This window comes from Typopeltis vanoorti, chromosome 2 (assembly GCF_054136105.1).
Source record: "Typopeltis vanoorti isolate ZY-2024b chromosome 2, IOZ_Tvanoo_1.0, whole genome shotgun sequence".
Classification (NCBI taxonomy): Eukaryota; Metazoa; Arthropoda; class Arachnida; order Uropygi; family Thelyphonidae; genus Typopeltis; species Typopeltis vanoorti.
The window spans coordinates 178615449-178636083 of record NC_143550.1 but is presented as its reverse complement, the minus strand read 5'-3'; the positions used below and the strand labels follow the sequence as shown (position 1 = coordinate 178636083).

General features: G+C 37.1%; 1 protein-coding gene across 1 annotated transcript in view; it reads left to right on the top strand.

The window, feature by feature from the left end:
* Positions 1–20635, top strand: part of trio (trio Rho guanine nucleotide exchange factor) — a 1056141-nt gene that overhangs the window by 633158 nt on the left and 402348 nt on the right. The window contains exon 32 of the mRNA XM_090403001.1: positions 4495–4596. Coding sequence (XP_090259127.1) covers positions 4495–4596 — 102 coding nt within the window. The remainder of the gene's footprint in view (positions 1–4494; positions 4597–20635) is intronic.

Below are 20635 nucleotides of genomic sequence, written 5' to 3'. Positions count from 1 at the left end.
CACTTTTTGATATCTGTTCAGCACCACTCTTGTCCACATAACCAGTGTCATATCCATCCCCATTTTGTGTTAATTTGCTTAACAAAGTTCCATGTTGTATTCTGTCAAATGTCTTTGCAAAATCCAGCAGAATCATCCTCATATAGCTATTTCCTTTAATCAATTCAGCTGTTATTACTGTATTATTATATTAAGGTGATATTTGCATCATCAGCAAACATTTGAATATCCTCCCTTAAATCATTATCTTTATCATTAATATACAAATTAAACAACACTGGTCCTAGAACAGTGCCTTGAGACACTCCGGTTGTCACTCTCATTCTCCTAGATTCCACTCCACCATATACCACTCTCTGCTGCCTCACTGGCATCTGCTCCACCAGCTTCATGTTTATTCCCAGTTGCTACAATTATGTAATAGTTTTTTGTGCAATATTCTACCAGTTGCCTTTGCAAAGTTCCGTAGTATTCTGGTGTGGCTATTTCTTTTAATAATTCTACCATCACTCTGTTATAAAATGTGAGAAAATTACTAAGGCATGATCTACTTTAACAAAGTGCTACCCCCTACAGTATCACATTTCTATCTACCCATTCCCAGATTTTTCAATAGTTTACCACACCTGAGATACTTATTGAAGTGTCATTTGTTTCTTTCTTGGATCCACCTTTATTTAATGGAACTATCTTAACCTATTTCTGCTCTCTTGGAACCTTTCCAGAACTGACTTAGATTAAATAACTTCATCGCCTTCTCGTATCATATGGACCAGCATGCCACTGCTACATCTCACTACTGTATTCTCATTGATAGTTTTCAGTATTCTGAGCACCTCTGTTTGTCTTTCTCAATTCTCACATCAGTCTCTCTGGGACTACTAATAAAGTTAATATTTTTAGTTATTTAGAATGTCATCATCATCATCAAATTCTTACCATGTACCCTCAAGGTGTATACAGGATATGATAGTACTACATGAAAAATTTACATCATTACTAACTTCCTATCTACAATTTGCCTCCAAATCAGTCTGTTACTTGTCAAGACTCCAGCATTACCAGATCTTATATTTCTATCGTCTAAGACTCTTTGTACCGTATCAATCCACCTATATCTTGGACTTAATCTGGGTCGTTTTCTTGCCAACTTGGCAGAGAACACTTGTTTTGCTAATCTTTCCTCGCCCATTCTGTTTAAGTGACCATACCACTTGAGATTAGCTCTGCTAACGCATTCCTGGATGCTGACAATGTCAAATTCTTTCCTAATATTCTCGTTTTTAATATGATATTGCCATTGATGCCATCTGTTCATGCCTCTAATCTTGCTCAGGAATCTCATATCTGCGTCTCTAGTCTTTGGTCAAGTGTTTTATTTCTGACCCAGCTCTCAGATCCATAAGTTAAAACTGGTTTGAACACTGTCTGGTATACAGCTAATTTAGTATTCCGACTAATTTCTCTCTTATTCCATATGAATTTATTCAATTGACTTCCTACCATACCAGCTTTGTTGATTCTGTTGTCTATTTCCATATTTAATTTACCATCTTCACTAAAAATCGTGCCTAAGTAGCTGAAATGTTTTACTTGTTACACAGGTTCTCCATTCACAACACAGTTGACATTTACAATAATTCTGCCTATTTTCATTGTCTTTGTCTTTTTATTGCTGACCTTCATACCATATCTATTACAACAGTTATTCAATTTAGTCAGAGAATCTTGCAGACTTGTAGTGGATTTATTTAGAAGTATAACATCGTCCGCATAAAGTAAAGAGCTGACATTAACATCTCCAATTTTGATATCATGTTTAATACCACTTTCCTTCATAATGTGATCCATATAGATAATGAATAACAGAGGGGATAACGTACATCCTTGTCTCACACCAGATTTAACATTAAACCATCTTCCTGTACTTCCTTCAATTCTACCTGCTGACTTACAACTCAAATAAAGACTAAGTATTGCTTGATATAATGCCCCATTGACACCATGTAACTGTAGCGTATTGAATAGCTTCTCTCTTGGCACCTTGTCATATGCCTTTTCCAAATCGACAAAACTTAAATACAGATCTTTGTTATATTCCCATGATTTCTCGACTATTTGTCGTAAAGTGAAGATCTGATCCTGACAGCCTCTATTTGACCTGAATCCAGCTTGTTCTTCACCCAGCTTTTCTTCCATAATTCTTCTCAACCGTTTCTCTAGTATACTTGCATATATCTTACCAGGAGCACTCAGTAACGAAATACCTCTGTAATTCTCACATTCAGTTTTATTTCCCTTTTTATATATGGGTACTATGAGAGCTCTACTCCTATCATCTGGAATTCGTCCCTCTGTCCAGTCATTCTGAACTATGCAGTGCAGCCACTGTAAGATTTTTATACCACCATACTTCAGCATTTCTGTCGAATATCATCTACTCCTGCTGCCTTTCCACATTTCAAGCCTTTGATGACTTTTTCTGCTTCAAGTATGGATATGTATTCCTGACTGCATACCTGGTCAGTGTATTTTACCACTGTGCTGTCATCACTGCTTGTTTCATTTAGCAATTTTTCAAAGTAATTACTCCATACTTCAAGGATATCTTTTTCTCCCATTTTCATGTCACCTTTATCATTTCTAACTGCTTTTACAGCAGTCTTTCCTCCATTCCTAAACTTCTTTAACAACCTCCTCCAGAATATTTTGCCACCATCTTGATATTTATTTTCTATGTTCTTGCCAATGTCCTCCCATGACTTGTTTAGCTAGTTTTACACAGTGTTTAGCTTTCTTACATTTGTCTCTGTATTCTCTAAGAGCACAAGCTGACTTATTTGCCAGGAACTTTTGATATGCTTGCTTCTTTTCCTTCACTGCCTCTTTAACTTCCTGTGTTCACCATGGAGGTCTCTATCCTTGCAGACAACTTCATCACATGCCTCTCTAGCTGAATTAATCAGAGTTTTCTTCAAAGCTTGCCACTGAATCTCCAAGGTTTGGTTCCTGTTCTCAAACTCTATCATTTTTCCTTCAATAATCTTTGTGTATTTTAGTCTACAGTTCACATCCGAGAGCTGCCTAACTTTTATTCGCTTTAAAACTTTCTTACATGTCATTCTTTTCAATATGAAATTCAATTTTATCCTGCTCAAGACTAAATAGTGATCACTCCAATTTCAAATCCTCTGTACACTCTGGTGTCCTGCACCAGGGAGAAAACATCACTATCAACAATAACATAGTCAGTGAGACTTTTCTTATTCCTTGCCTCTTCTCCCTATGTGAATTTGTGCACATTTTTATGTTGGAATTATAAAAATACCTGTTGGAATTTTATGCAGAAATCCAACAGGTATTTGCCATTATTATTAGCTTTGCTCTTTTCTCCAAATTTTCCCAAAACATTTTTGGTATGTCTGACAATCACTTCCCACTCTGCTATTTAGATCCCCAACAATGACCAACTTTTCCTTTTTCATTGTGTCAGTAGCTTTCTCTAGAGCCTCAAAAAATTCCTCCACTTCTACCTTAGTAGAACCTTCTGTGGGACCATAGGCACAAATAAGTCTCATTGTCCAGTTCTCCATTCTGATATTTGCCCAAATCACTCTACTTGACACTGCCTGCCATTCAAGAAGATGAGCCTCGTATTTTGTGTTGAATACTAGGCTACTCCTTCTTTTTCTTGATTGTCATTGCCTGAATATGACATTTTGTATTTATTGTTCATCAAGATCTCACCAGTTTTTGTCTTTTTTGTTTCAGTCACCCCTATTATGTTGCTAGCTCCATTTCTTTGCCATTCAGGCTTCTTATGTTGATAGTACCGATCTTTAACTCTGGTGATGGTGAGTTGTGGTGTGTTTTCAAATTTGTTCCAGTAACTGACTCTTCACTGTTCACCCTGGTTCCCTGGCGAAAACAACGGGGGCCTTGTTTAACCGGGCAACCCCCCAGCCGGCATGAAATTTTTTCATGTTGTACCATCATTTTGTATTTTGGTTTAACCAATAGGAATACAATTTGGTCGGCTAAATACCAAATTGCTAGCCCATCCTTGTTCATTTAGTATCCAGGTAGATACCCAACAGGGTGCATCATGAGAAGGTGAGGCTTTGACATTAGGTCAGAAGCCCTGGTGTCTGTTCCCCGCATTCCTTTAAAGGCTATGTAGTGGTGTCCTCTCAGTTATACAGCTTTGACCCTTAAACACCCACTTAGAATGTCATTGAAGACTATATTATAGTATTTTTAAGTGTGCATTGTTGGTTTGAAATTAGTTTTCCAATGGAAGTTGTTTTCTTACCAGGTTCGAACATTTGTCATGGGATGCATGCTTTACCTGTTATTCCTTGTAATTATGCTAAAGAATTGAATGAAATGAAATTATGTTACATTTAAACCTCATAGTTTATATAATTTCTGCATGTTACTGTCACATAACTTTTCTTATCTAATTTATTTATTTATTTATTTTTTATTTTTCAGACATCAGAAATTGGTATTACAGAGCATGTTGAAGGAGATGAATGTAAATTTGCAGTATGGACAGGACGAGCACCTCTAGCTGAAAACAAAATTGTTCTGAAGGTAAACTTTTCTAAAAAAAAAAAAAAACCGAAGAAGCTTGGATCTAAATAGCATTTCTTTGTATGTTTTTATTATAAATTATAAGATTTAGAAACTGTCTGTAGAGGAAGGCTGACTGTTCTAAAGAACAGAAATCAATAGTGGATGGAATAAAGTGAATATAAATTTAGATTAGTTTCTATGGCAACGTTTAGTAATGATTATCCTAGTAATTAGCAGTATGTAGAAGTTTCCATACTGTAGTATTTTTGCAATGGCAAGCTTTTAGGTCAGAAGGATCGTGAGAAATTGCTTGACTGCAACACATTTTAATGTTATGTTTCAAGATATTCCTCTCTGATGGAGCTCTGCATCCTAATATATATATATATATATTTTGTTTTCTGACTGAAATTTTTATCAGAAAAGAGCAAGTTTCATAAGATATAAAATTTCAGTCAAAATATTACGATGCATAGCTCCATCATGGATCTTTGTATTGTAATATGTGTATATTGAGAGAAATTGCATGACTCCAACAAATTTTAATGTTATGTTTCAAGATATTCCTCTCTGATGGAGCTATGCATCCTAATATATATATATATATATATATATATATATATATTATTATTATTATTGAGTGTTGAAGAACACACCAGAAGGTTATTTTCCTCTTTATAAGGTTATAGTTTGTGTGCATCTTGATTACTGTGCATCGATTTGGTTACTTGGGTTTCTTGGGGATCAGGACATAGCATACAGGATCCAGAGATAAGTAACAAATTTGGTGACAGGTCTGTGGAATGCTCCTTATGAGGATAGGATGAAGGTGGGTATATATGCACCTGTTAGAAAGAGTAGTTGATAGGCAGAAAAGAGGGAACATGATAAAAATTGAAGTTACTAAACAGGTTCTATAAGCTTGATAAAAAATAAATTTTTCAATATATGACATGTAGAGAGAATATAGAGATATAGAGAACTCCGTGACCTAATCGCACCAATGGTAAACAAGTCACTGGAGGCCAAAAACAGGAGACTCAACACTCTTATTCTGAACTTTTTGGTGGGAAACGGTAAATCATTAAAAGAAGACGTCAGCAAATTAGCAGGTGAATGCAACTTCGATCCCAGAAATATCGTCAAATGCCATAGTTTTGGGTCCATAAACAAAAGAAAGGTGGAATGATCTTTCCACGTCTCGTGAAAGTGACCTGTGACACACCAACAAACACATCCAAATTAATAACGGCAATAAATAACAAGCGAAAGGACACTTGCCCCCAATCACGTTTACATGCTTGACCTGATTTAACTTTTGCCCAGAGGGAACAAAGATGCTAACTCTGAAAACAACTAGAAGAAAAATGCCAAAATGGAGACAACAGTTGGATCATAGACCACAAACAAACCAAACTAGTGCAAAGATCAAGTGACTCCACTAATAGCCACCAAGGAGACCAGCATGCAGGCACTGCATAGGAAATGTGCAAGACCCTTGTGGTCAAATCCATGCTTCACGGAACCTTGCATATCCACTTTACCAACATTCTTGGTCTCAACTCCAACCTTAATAGTGTCCACTACCATCTGCAGTCCACCAAACCCCACCTATTCTTTTTAACAGAAACTCAAATCTCTCCTTCCCCCAGCACTATCCATCTGAACTCAAACTATACACTATTTAACTCCTTTCGACCCAAGGATGGTGTCTGCACATATATCCACTCTGGCATACCCTGCCAGAGAGCATCTAACCTAGAATCGCCCAACTTTGATCTTTTTTGGTTAAAAATATCCCTCTCTCACTCAGTCAAATTCATCTGCTATCTCTATCACTCTCCTAATACCACCAACTCCGAGCTCTGTAATTTCATCTCATTAAAAGTTGATTTTCTCTAGTCCCACAAGTAACAGTGAAATCATCCTCCTAGGTGATTTTAATGTCCATAACACCAACTGGTTTTCCTCTTACAGTTGTATAGATACTGCAGGCAGAGATGCTGAAACATCTCTGCCTTGCCATCACTAATGACCTTACACAAATAGTTCACGATCCGACCAGAATACCAGATAACCCAAATCACTCCCCAAATACCCTAGATGTCTTCCTTACCAATGACTCTTCCAAATATGAAGTGAATTTTGTAGTAAGCCTCCTGGGTAATTCTGACCACAACCTAGTGCTCATCTCCTCTATGCAACAATGCTTATGTGGTCACACCCACACAAGAGTAGTTTGGCATTATAACAGTGCCAAATGGGATAGCGTCCAAGACTACTATGCTTCATTCCCATAGTTGGACTGTTGTTTCCGGTCTTCCAGTCCAAACATATGCACCGAACGTATCACCAAAGTAATCCTTACTGGCATGAAAACATACATGTCCCATACTTCTCTGAACTGTCACCATCCCTTATCTAAACCCTGGTTCTCCAAAAGATGTGCCAAGGCTGTACAAATAAAAAATCAGGCATACCACAACTGGCTCAAATCAAGAACTGCATCCTCCTTCATTGCCTATACTGAAGCCCGAAACAGATGCAAGAAAATTATCGATGCTTCCAAAACAGAATTTGATCGGGTAAAAAGCAGGAAACTTGCAGCCTGTCCAAACGGCAGCTATACCTTTTTGTCCCCACACCAAAGCAATTGGTCGTAACTTCTGCCCTACACTATTCCCACCCCTATCATACCCAGATGGCTTAACTGCAACATCATCCACAGAAAAAGCTAATTTCCTAACCTTTGCCTCCAATGCACACATAAATGACAATGCCTACCCCCCCAGTCATTCCAACTGCCCAACATGCAATGCCCCCTCCGAAGAAAGAGATCATAAACCTGTGTCTAAATTAGACACAAAAAAAGGCTCCTGTCCCTGATGGCATTTCTCCAATTGTCTTGAAGGTCTCTGCAGCAGAACTGACTCCTATCCTATGCCGTCTGTACATATTCTCTTACTCCACTGGTATATATATATCCCAAAGTCTAGAAATTGGCCTATACTCAACCGTTGCCGAAATATCGGAAATATTTATTAAAAGTGTAATTTAATTTTTATTCGTATCTACGTTGTTCAATTCCTTAAGTGATTTAGTTATACTCAACCCATTCCTAAAAAGGGTGACAAATCGCTGCCATCGAACTACCGCCTTATCTCACTCACTACAGTCCTATCTGAAGTGATGGAGAAAGCCTTCAGTTCTTAACTCCTACTATACCTTGAAGGTACCCAGCTATTAAATGACCACCAGTATGGATTCTGTTGATGCCGATCAACATGTGAGCTGCTCTCATATATCACCCATCTCTGGACAAATGCCATGGAGAAATTTGGAAAATCCGAAGTGGTTGCACTTGATATCTCTAAGGCAGGGTCTGGCACAAAAAAAGGCTTACTAAGCAAACTCCCGTCATGTGGACTGTCTCAGGACTTCTGCAGTTTTCTGTCTGGTCGCACACTATGTGTGACAGGAGATGGCTCCCTATCCTATAAATTAAAGATACCAAGAAATTATATATAGGTAACCCTCGTATAACGCAGATGTTAGGTTCCACAAGTTCATTATATAAACTGCGTTATGCAAGACTCAGATCACATAGAAAAAGAAGGGTTACATTCCGAAATTATGTTTTTTTTTTTTTAAGATTATATAAACCATAGGTCAGCAAGTGACAGCTTGCGGCCCAAACGTGCATTTCTGGCAGCCCATAAAAGGTTGACCATACTTACATGGCATGTGACTCATAAAATTTTATTATCAAGAAAAGACATTATGGACATTCAAGAGGACGTTATCTGCTACTGAACTCATGGATGATTAAGTATAGGTGCTGTGTTAAAAAGATTTTTTAATTTACGTGAAGAAATAGATATTTTCATGAAGGAACACGAAAATACTGTCCCACAACTATCGGATAAAAAATGGATTATGTCTCTTGCATTTATGATAGACATTACAACTACCATAATAAACTTAATTTGACCCTGCAGGGCCAAGGTAAATTACTAGCAGAACTGTTTTCTGATATAAAACCTTTTGAAGGCAAACTATGTCTGTTGAAGAAATAAATGATGAAAAAAAATCTACATCATTATATATGTTGCAAATCTGCATCTACAGTTGGATGGCAAACACAAAAGGAAACTTTTGTTGGTATTATCGAAGATTTACAAATGGAATTTTCAATAAGATTTCTGGATTTTCATAAAAATAGCATTGAAATGCGATTATTTTTGCACCCTTTTAATGTCGACATTGATGTCATACCAAACCGACTGTAGACGAAAGTTTTGGAATTATGACACAATGGAACATTAAAGAATGTATTTTCGTTAGAAAATATCCAAAAATTTTATCGATGGTTACAAAAAAATTTGAAGGTTTAATCATTTTTGCAAAGAAGATGATAGTCGTGTTTGGAAGAACATACATATGCGAAGAAGCATTTTCTGCCATGAGTTTTAGAAAAAAAAAATTTTTTCTTCTCGACTGACTGATGAACATTTGCATGCTTCGATTCGAATTTGCACCTCAGGTTATAAAGTGGATATAGATAATTTGGCTAAGGGAAAACAATCACAAATGTCACATTAAGTGGAGAGACATACATATTATAATGCATAAACTCTATTACTTTGTTTTTATGTGATAATAATTTTTCATTGTTTCATATCTCGTACTTTAAATATTTCTGTGTTTTAAGATTGATATAATAAAAATTGATAATTTAAGTATTTTTTTCACTCACTATTTTCTATTAATTAAACGCTTGCGGCGCCCAATTATTAAAAATAAAAGTTGAATGTGGCCCGCGAGTCTGAAAAGGTTGCCGACCCTCTAATATAAACAATGATCATATCCAACAAAAATATATTTTTATTTAATTCGAGTAATTCATGTAAGTTAAGCAAACATATAAACTATGAAACAAATACATAGTATAAAATTATAAAAAAATATAAATTGTACGTAAACTTCATTGCACATAATACATAAATGTTTCACGCAAAATAAAATAAAGTGTATATTTTAATGGTCATCACTGTCTTCAAAACAAACATTTCATAGGTGTTCTTTATTTACGATTGGCCGGATGTCATCATCACTTGAAATCTCTTGGACATCATTTGTATAATTCTCATTGCATACTTTGGCTGGTTTAGTTATCAAGAAGTCAGTAATAAGACCTTGCTTACCACTATGTTGCAATTTTTTTATTACGTTCATAATATGGAGCTAAACAAATATCCAATTGTTGTGTGAATTTTCCAGAGTGCTCCATTGAGAGATCATTATCCAGAACTTTCCCTGCCATTTGGTTTGACATCATCTATTAATTGTACCAGTTCCTCCTAATTTAAATCTGTTTACCCATCAATTAATTCACTATTGAAGTAGTTCACGAAGGTTGAGTCTCATGTGCTGATCTAAACTGAATGTATCTTCAGTCTTGTTCAATTTTTAACTTAGCAGTTTACAGTAGGTGGGTTTATCCCTATTAACAAATGTGTATATCGCAAAAGTGCCCTAAGTGGCCGTTGCTATAAAAAAAGCATTACATATTGTATGTAACTCACCAAAAAATAAAGTGCTCGGCATGAGATTAACACACTTATGATTTTTAATGTGCTTTCCTGGCAGAAAACGAAGACAATTTTCAGCAATAAATACTTTATATGTTAAACAATTGACGTACATGCATGTCAAAGGGTATTTTCCCTAATATAAATTAACTACTTATAACTACATGCACGATACAGGCAGACAGAAATATAATAAAGATAAAATTTGATTTTTAAGTCACACATTGAAAAATATATGAAAAGATAAGGGGCTGCTACAGTTTGTAGCTGGTCTTATGTCGAAACTGCGTTATATAAATACTGCGTTCAACAAGATTTACTGCAATTTGTAGACCGCATTATATCGAAACCGTGTTGTGTAAGTACCGCGTTATACGAGGGTTACCTGTACATGGTTTAATCCATTATCCAAGTGTAAGCAAACAAAGTTTGTGCCTGAAGTATCTTCAGGACTGGGGAAGCTTGTGGCAAAGGTGGTATGACTTCACATCACTCGCCTTAGTATCTGATAATGCAAAGCACATCTCCTTGCAGACATGTATAATACCATGCATTAAGGGAAAGGTCACTACCCAGACTGGTTTTGGCCTTTATTGAGGTCTCATCAGTGGGAGCCTGATCCCAGAGGTGAGATACCAAGGTTGAAGTAATGCAGAAGTCATATTTTCTTATATGAGTTGCCAAAAGATGTCACACCTTATTATTAAAATACAATGGATTAGAGATAGACAGTTGTTGAAAGTTGTTCCCTTGGTTATACTATAAATTAAAGATACCAAGAAATTATATACAGTAAAACCCTGTTTTCACTTTCCCTCAATTTACGTTTTCCTGCAATTTACGTCATTTTCCGCTGGTCCTGTCTTAAGGCCTCTTCTTATGATATGTTGTTTTCCCACCATTAACAACTTGATGTGGATGTTATTTCCCGTGATTTGCGATTTTTTCTCGAGTGGCAACACTGATTTTCGAATCAATTTCCTCTCATTCAAATCCATTTCTGCGGAACTGTACACATTTCTGTTCCCAGATGGCATTGCTTTCGGCTGTAGTTTTGTTTCTGCCATCATGGTGACTTGCAAGCTTGATGTAGTGATGAGCTATACCATGATTTTTCAATCACAGTATGAATTGATACCGTGATGTTTTCATATCAGTAATTTTAAACTGTCAGTAGCTTGTGGCACCCACAGCATGTTGTGATGTGATTTCACATTCACAGTGCTGTATTGAAATCGTGAACAAGGATCATACACAAATGTGAAATTTTGAAATTCTGCACATGGTATATTGCAGAATTTCTGCTATGTAATTTAGAGTGTGATAGTTACTTTCAAGTTGCAGTGGTGGATGATCCATATTAGTAACATGGAGAAAAAAGACAGAAAATGTATTTCGGTAGAAGAAAAGATGGCAGTTATGTGACATGTAGATTGGCATGCCGGAACACTTGTGATTAGCAAAAGATCTTGGACTCTCCGTGTCCACTTTGAACACAATAGTAAAAAACAGGTCTACATTGAACTCAATGCAAAGCAATCTGGCGCTATGTCAAAGAAACAAAAATGTATCCGTACATCGACATATGAAGAATTGGTTAAACTTATGTCGGAGTGGTTTGTTTCTATGAGATCACCGGGTATTCCAGTTGATGGTACTATATTCTGAGCGAAAGCCCTTGAATTTGCTGCAAGGTTGGGGATTAATGGTTTTACTGCGTCAAATGGATGGATTGATCGTTTCAAGACTCGTCACAATATTGTGTATAATCAAGTGTGTGGAGAAAGTAATAGTGTTGCAGGGGAAACTGTAAACCAGTGGAAACTCAGCTAGCAGAGGGTAACTGTTTTGCTCATGGTCAATGCTGATGGATCAGAAGAATTACCTCCACTGGTAATTGGTAAATTTAAAAAGCCATGGTTTTTAAGAATGTGAAAAATCTGCCTACTAAGTATGATGCCATCAGCACAGCATGGATGACCAGCAGCATCTTCACGTCCACCATGCATGCTCTGGATGCTAAAATGGGGGAAAATCACCACAAAATACTACTACTGCTAGACAAATGTCCTGCACCCTGAAGATTTGCAGCTCAAAAACATTAGATTAGATTAGATTCTTTCCTCCTAATTGTACCAGATCTAATGACTGAAGCCCAGATCTTCAGCCATTAGATCTGGGCATCATTTATACATTTAAATGGAAATATAGAAAAATGCTTATTGAAAAAAAAAACTGTGTTAATGCATGATAATGGTATGGACCAAAAACAAATCACCATATCAATGCTTGATGCCATGCATTATGTGGCCAAAGCATGGTTGCATGTTACTGCTGAAACCATTTCCAACTGTTTCTGGAAGGCAGGAGTTACGTTTGTGGAAGAGGAGAAAGAACAACTACAGGAGGAAGAAGAATATATGTCAGAGCCCAACAACTGGTATGTGATGGATGAGTCTTCCTCATTTCAAGACTATGTTAATGTTGATGTCATCATATCAATGGTACCAAGTGTAGAAGACATCCTTTCCAACCACCTTGGTGAAGAAGAAGAGGAAGAAGTGTCGAAGAAGACTGTGATCAAGAACCTACCATCCCCTGCTAGTAAAGAAGCAATGGAAGCTATCTCTGTTTTGAGGTGGTATATTGCAAATGCATCAGGAGACGATGGGCATTTAATGGCTTATACACTGTGGAGAGGCAGGTGGAACTTTGCAGAAAAAGCAAAAACAATCAACAATTAAAGATTTTTTTTTTTTGTAAATAGATAAATGTAAGTAATTGTAAATTCGTTTATTTTAAGTTATTAAATTTTGTAATCTAGTATGTAGAGTCACGTACTAGCAGTAAGTCATATTTTAGCCTTTTTTTTGTTTTTTACATTTCCTGCTATTTACACTTTTTTTTCCATCAGTCCCCTGGAAAGTGTTAAAAAGGAGTTTTATTGTAGTTGATGTTGCAAGTTTTTTTTGCACTTGGTTAGACTATAATAAATTTAGCTTAATCCTTTATCCAAGTGTGAGCAAACAAAGTTTGCGCCTGAAAATATCTTCAGGACTGAGGTAAGGTAGTACAACACCAGGCAACTCGTAGCAAAGGTGGCCAAGCTACCATCATTCCTATCTCAGTATCTCCCATAATGCAAGACACATCCCTTGCAGATATGTATAATGTCCCTTAATGCATGACATTATACATATCCGCAAGGAGATGTGTTTTGCATTATGGCAGATACTGAGATAGGAGTGATGGTAGCTTGGCCACCTTTGCTACGAGTTACCTGGTGTTGTACTACCTTACCTCAGTCCTGAAGATATTTTCAGGCTCAAACTTTGTTTGCTCACACTTGGATAAAGGATTAAGCTAAATTTATTATATTTACTGTACTTGGTTTGATCCATTATCCAAGTGTAAGCAACGTTTGTGCCTGAAGTATATTCAGGACTGGGGCAACTCGTGGCAAAGGTGGTATGACTTTGCATCACTTGCCTTAGTATCTGATAATGCAAAGCACATCTCCTTGCAGACATGTATAATGCTATACATTATGAGAAGGGTCAATGCCCAGACCGGTTTAGACCTTTATTGAAGTCTCATCAAAAAGGCTCCCATCCTCTCACCATCCAACTAATGCTGGGGTCCCACAAGGTTCAGTTCTCTCACCCACTCTTGCAGATGACAGCACATTGCACTCCTCCCTTTCATTTGATAAACCTTACCCTACACAACTCACTTCAACCCACAGAACATCGACCACAACTTCCCTTAATTCTGACTGCCAATGGGGCTCAGATAACCTTGTCAACTTCAAAGCTAGTAAAACCCAGTTCTGTCTTATTTCCCATAAAAAAGAATCATTTCCCCCCATATTATTTTTGAAAACACTTAAATTCCTAGACAAGATGAGATTTCTCTTCTCGGAATTACCTTGACCTCAGGCCTCTCCTGGCACAAACACATCACAACTATTGCACCCTCAGCTTCCAAAAAAACTAGAATTTCTCCTTCACTCAAGATGTTACTTCGCTTCTAAACAGCTTTTAGCCTTCTACAAATCTGCCCAGCTATCAAATACTGTTCTCATATTGTGGGGCTCCTAAAAGCTCCCTCAAAATGCTTGACTCATTACAGAGGAGAGCAATTAGACTGATAAATGACCCATCTCTTACCAACTCACTTCCCTCACTTTCACATAGACGTTTAGTCTCTACAATTTATGTATTCTATAAATATTTCCATGGAAAATGTTTTATCTGAAACAGCATGAATCATTCCCCCACTCTGTACTAAGCCTATTGGAACACATACAGCTGCTGCCCAACATCCTTTCACAATACACCTTGAAACCCACAGAAAAAGTTTCTTTTCCTCCTCCTTCATCCCTGCTACTGTTGTACTGTGGAACAGTCTTTCCCCTTATGTATTTCTCAAGGAATACAATATATAGGCTTTTAAATCGAATGTCAACAAGTTTCTCCTTTTCCAACCCTCTAACCATGTACAGTACTAAAGTACTATAGGTTGATCACCCAACCTCTCTTATATGGGCCCAACATAAACCTGCTTGCTTTCTGGTCATGACATGGATTAGTCATTACTACATTATGTCCCAACATGAAGGTGTGCATGCATTCACATGGGAAGAGATCACACAAATTCTAAAAGTCTTATTGACATTTCTAGTTGATATTAATATATTCAGATATCTTCAGAATACAAGAGTGTACAGGAAATTTGAAATAGTTAGTGATAACCATTTTATTTTGAACACAATAAAAATGAATGTCTTGAAAAAAAAATATACAAAAGTTTTAAGAACAAATTCAAGCAGCTTTCAGAAAGTGAGCTAGGGCTCAATAATCAGATAAGCAGCTAGGTTCTCGTTCCTGCACCCTGTTAGTACCCATTAGGGAAAGCTAAAGCTGCTATCAACCAAACACAAGTGATCGAACTAAAATGCTCCCAAATTTCTGCCCTAAAGGATCCTACCTGGGGCCAAGCCTAAAAATAATATCATTTAATAATGAAGGTTTCTCCAGTGTCAAGCAAGATCTCATTGCAAATATTTGCAGAGATAATGGCTGCAATGTGCTCTGCCTGCAAGAAACTCACAGAGAAGAAGGTGGCATGAAACTCATCAAAGAAATACCCCACGATAAATATGGCAGTGCAGTATTTACAAAAGAGAACTTGATCCTATCGTCCATTGACTCAACGAACAACAGAAACATTGAGATTATTATGATCACATTTAAAAATATCTCAATCACCTCAGTCTATAAACCACCAGAAGAAGCTTTCTCCTTCCCTGACATCCTCTTCAATAATAATGCATACATGACTAATGTTGTATTAGGTGACTTTAACAGCCATAGTGTTAACTGGGGTTACACAAAGTCCAACGAAGATGGAGAACTTGTTGAAAAATGGGCTGAAAGCCTTTCTCTAAACCTGATACATAATCCAAAACTCCCTGCATCTTTCAACAGTGGCATATGGAAGCGAGGCCTGACCTCATATTTGTTAGCTCAAAAATATCCAACATCTGTGTTAAAAAGGTTTTAAATCCGATTCCACATACTCAACACATGTGACCTATAATGCTTCAATTCAACCCAGCAATTACGCCTAACACTGTCCCTTACAGACGATTCAATTTCCAAAAAGCTAATTGGAAGGGTTTCATAGAATATCTTGACCGCTCCATAGAACAAGTCCCTCCAAACCCTCAAGAGTATCCAGAATTCATAAAAATACTGAGGAAAATCTCCACCAAACACATCCCCCGAGGATGCTGCACAAACTACATTCCAGGCCTTTCCAGTGACATACAAGCCCAGTATGCTGATTATTTACAACTTTACAACACCAATCCCTTCTCAGAAGAGACTATCCACACAGGAGAAAAATTATGGTCCAAGATGGCAGAGGAAAGGCGTTCCTAATGGAAAAAAGAAATAGAAGCCCTTGATATGACTCAGTAGCAGAAAGGCATGGAACTTTATCAACAGAATTAGGAAGGATTTCACTAAGCCATATGAGCATCCACAGGTAACAGCTAATCAAATTGCTCACCAGCTGCTGCTGAATAGAAAATTCACTAAAAAACACACAAAAAATAAGATACTTAGAACCCGAAGTGAGGAACAAAATATGATTAACTCAGATTTCACCATCATTGAACTCAACGCTGCCATAAACCTATTAAAACCTAGAAAATCTGCAGGCCTTGATGATGTCTGTAATGAACAGATTAAATATTTTAGAACCAGGACTAAAGAGTGCTTATTAAACCTATACAACACTTGCCTCAGAACCCTAAGGATACCAACACTCTGGAGGTATGCCGAAGTGGTGGCCTTTCTGAAACCAGAGAAAACCCCAACCGAAACAAAAAATTACAGACCTATATCACTACTCAGCAACCTCTTTAAACTCTATGAATGATTAATTTTGAATAGGCTACAGCCCCTAATCGAACCCCATCTTATTGCTGAGCAGGCTGGCTTTAGACCGGGCAAATTCTGCACATCACAAATTCTCAACCTCACTCAATATATAGAAAATGATTATGAGCAAAAACTAGCTGCAGGAGTAGTCTTTGTAGACCTAACTGCAGCATATAATACCATAAACCATCTCACACTCAGAAATAAAATATACAGGATAACTAGAGACTATCGCCTTGTCCTCCTGATCCAATCTCTCTTGGAAAACAGACGCTTTTATGTGGACCTTGGTGTTAGGAAGAGCCGCTGGCACCACCAAAAAAATGGCCTCCCCCAGGGAAGTGTGTTATCACCATTACTTTTCAACATCTACGTCAATGATCTCCTCATCTTTCCAGGAACTAGAAATTTTATCTATGCTGATGACCTTGCCATAGCTACTCAGTCAAAAAATTTCAAGTCCATTGAAACTACTCTATCACTTGCCTTAAATAGTCTAACCACATACTATACCAGCAACCAACTAAAACCAAACCCCTTGAAAACCCAGACTGGCCTTTTGCACCTTAACAATAAGGAAACCAACAGGAAGCTACAGGTTTCTTGGGAAGGCTCTAATAATATAGAACATTCCTGGAAACCAATCTACCTCGGTGTGACTCTTGATCCAGCATAGAATGAAAGCTGCCGCTTAATTACAGGATGCCTGAAACCAACACCACTAAAAGACCTGTATACTTTGGCTGGTATTGCACCCCCTTCAATTCGAAGATCTGCATTCTTCGAATGGACTGGAATACTTGGAAAAGCCTCAACAGATTCCGGACGACAGGACGCTTGCAAACAAAACCTCATCAAATGGGACTACCTCACTGGCCCAGACAGTTGTGAGTGTGGGACAACCCAGTCCATGGAACACCTTATTTCTTGTCCCTTTCTTCCATCGCCTTGTGCAAAAGAGGACCTTATATCCTGCACAGAAAGAGCAGTTGATTGTGCAAGATACTGCAGGAACATCTGACCATTTTATTGTATATAAGTTATGTATAGTTTCCTTTTTTTCACATTTAATTATTATTCCCTGTATAATTCACCTACCAAATCTAAGCTGATCTCATTGTAATGTATCCTAATTTGTTGTAAATCATGTTGTACCACTTACTTACTACTGTACTACTTGTGTTTGGATACGAAATAAACAAATCTACAGAAAAAGAATGAAAGAATTTGAAACTTTTTTGAGAACTAAATCTCAGGCGACAAAATCTGAAGATGTTGATTGATTCAGCCAGGGAGGCATATAGTGAAGTTGTTTGCAAGAATAGAAAAATTCTACCTTCATGAGGGAATAATAGAGTTAGAGAGGCAGTCCTGGAAAAAGAAAGAAATGTGACATTGCTGGTGAGTCACTATGTATCATGGGTGAATATTGAAAATGTCTGAAAGCTATAGTTTATGTAAAAGTATCTAAATGATGGTCATGAAAAGACTTTGATAAGAATATAAATAGATAAATATCAAAAAGGTGACCAACTGGCTGGTATTAAAAAAACTCAGAAATAAACAAATGAGTACAGTAAAATGAATCAGAGATGATAAAAGTGACATGCAAACTGAACAATAAAATCTTCTGGATGTCTGAAAGTCAGCTTATCTCATTTAACAATCTGAAAGATTGTTAAATGAAATAAGCTGACACTTTCAGTTGAGATAAAAGAGATATGCAGTGACAGAATAGGACAAAAAACATTTAAGAGAAAGGTATGCAGGAGTTATTAGGATAAATTAAAGGACTGTAGTGAAATATAGAGTTTTGCAAAGAAGCTGGGCAAACAGGAATTTATTTAGAAATACTTTTATTGGGATTATATTGATCAAGTGCATATAATAACAACTAAGTTATACCAACTAGTTTCACCAACTAAGTCTGTTGGCATCTTCAGGGTACATAACTGATGTACGGCACTAAAAAGTAAAAAACTGTTACAACAGGACTTTATTTATTTTATATCCAAACACAAGTAGTACAGTAGTAAGTAATTGGTAGAACATTATTTACAACAATTTAGGAATTTATAATTTATTTGTAATTTTACATTACATATGAGAACAGCTTAAATTTAGTAGGTAAATTATACAGGGAATAATAAGTAAAATATGAAGGGGAAAAAAAAGAAACTATACATAAGTTATATACAATAAATATAGTTAGATGTTCCTCCAGAAACTTGTGCGCTGGATCCACTTTTGTGCAAGGTGATTGAAGAAGGGGACAAGAAAGAAGGTGTTCTGTAGATTGGGTTCTCCCACACTCACAATTATCTGGTCCAGTGAGGCAGCCCCGTTTGAGGAGGTTTTCTTTTCAGCATCCTGTTGCTTGTATGTTGAGGCTTTTCCAAGTATTCCAGTCCAAGTGGGTACCACGTGGAAGATGTTCAGCTGTTGGAAAACCAGTATTATTCTTGGGATAAATAGTGCAGACTATTGTTGAAGTCTTGTCTCTGAAGGGTTTTTAGGTGGTTTAATGGTTGCTAGGATCCTATGTCGGGATCTTAGTTTTTGGAGCAGTAGTAAGTAATTGGTACAACTGTAGTCTGGCCAAATAGTGAGTGGTGCTCATCATTCATTTGTCTGCTTCTTTCATCAGCTGAGAATGCAGATCTTTGAATCGAAGGGGATGCAATACCAGCCAAAGTATACAGGTCTTTTAGTGGTGTTGGTTTCAGGCATCCTGTAATTTAGCAACAGCTTTCATTCAATGCTGGGTCAAGTTTTTCAGCATGGCAGGATCTGGACCATACAGAGCAGGCATATTCAGCAAGAGAATAGCAAGGGGCCAAGGCAGAAGTCTTGTGCTAGGGTATGTAATCATTTGGAGGAAGTAAGCTTTCTTAGTATATTGTTTCTTGCATTAACTTTTGCCTTTGTATTTTCTATGTGTGTTTTATATGAAAGAGTGTGATCAAGAGTCAGACTGAGGTAGGTTGGATTCCAGGAATGTTCTGTATTAGAGCCTTCCCAAGAATTCTGTAGCTTCCTGTTGGCTTCCTTATTGTTAGTGCAAAATGCCTTTTGATTGAATACTGCTATAATATGTGGTTAGACTATTTAAGGCAAGTGATAGAGTAGTTTCATTGGACCTGAAATTGATTGAGTAGCTATGGCAAGATCTTCCTTATTGTTAAGGTGCCAAATGCCAGTCTGGGTTTTCAAGGGATTTGGTTTTGATTCAATACTGCTATAATATGTGGTTAGATTATTTAAGGCAAGTGATAGAGTAGTTTCATTGGACCTGAAATTTTTTGATTGTGTAGCTATGCCAAGGTCATCAGCATAAATAAAATTTCTAGTTCCTGGAAATATGGGGAGATCATTAACATAGATGTTGAAAAGTAATGGTGATAACACACTCCCCTGGATGAGGCCGTGTTTTTTTTAGGGGGGATGCCAGCGGCTCTTCCTACTGCCCAGGTCCACAAAAAAAGCATCCGTTTTTCAAGAGTGATTGGATCAGGACAAGGCAATAATCTCTAATTATTCCATATATTTTATTTCTGAGTTTGGGTGGTTTATGGTATCATATACTGCAGTTAAGTCTACAAAGATTGCACCTGTGGCTAGTTTTTGTTCATTATCATTTTCTATATATTGAGTGAGATTGAGAATTTGTGATATACAGGATTTGCCTGGTCTGAAACCACTCTGCTCAGCAATAAGATGGGGTTCGATTAGGGGTTGCAGCATATTCAAAATTAATCATTCATAGAATTTAAAGAGGTTGCTGAGTAGTGATATAGGTCTGTAATTTTTTGCTTCGGTTGGGGTTTTCCCTGATTTCAGAAAGGCCACCACTTCGGCATACCTCCAGATAGTTGGTATCCTTAGGGTATCCAAAATGTTTAATTTGTTCATTACAGATATCATCAAGGCCTGCAAAATTTCTAGGTTTTAATAGGTTTATGGCAGCATTGAGTTCAGTGATTGAAATCTGAGTTAATCGTATTTTGTTCCTCACTT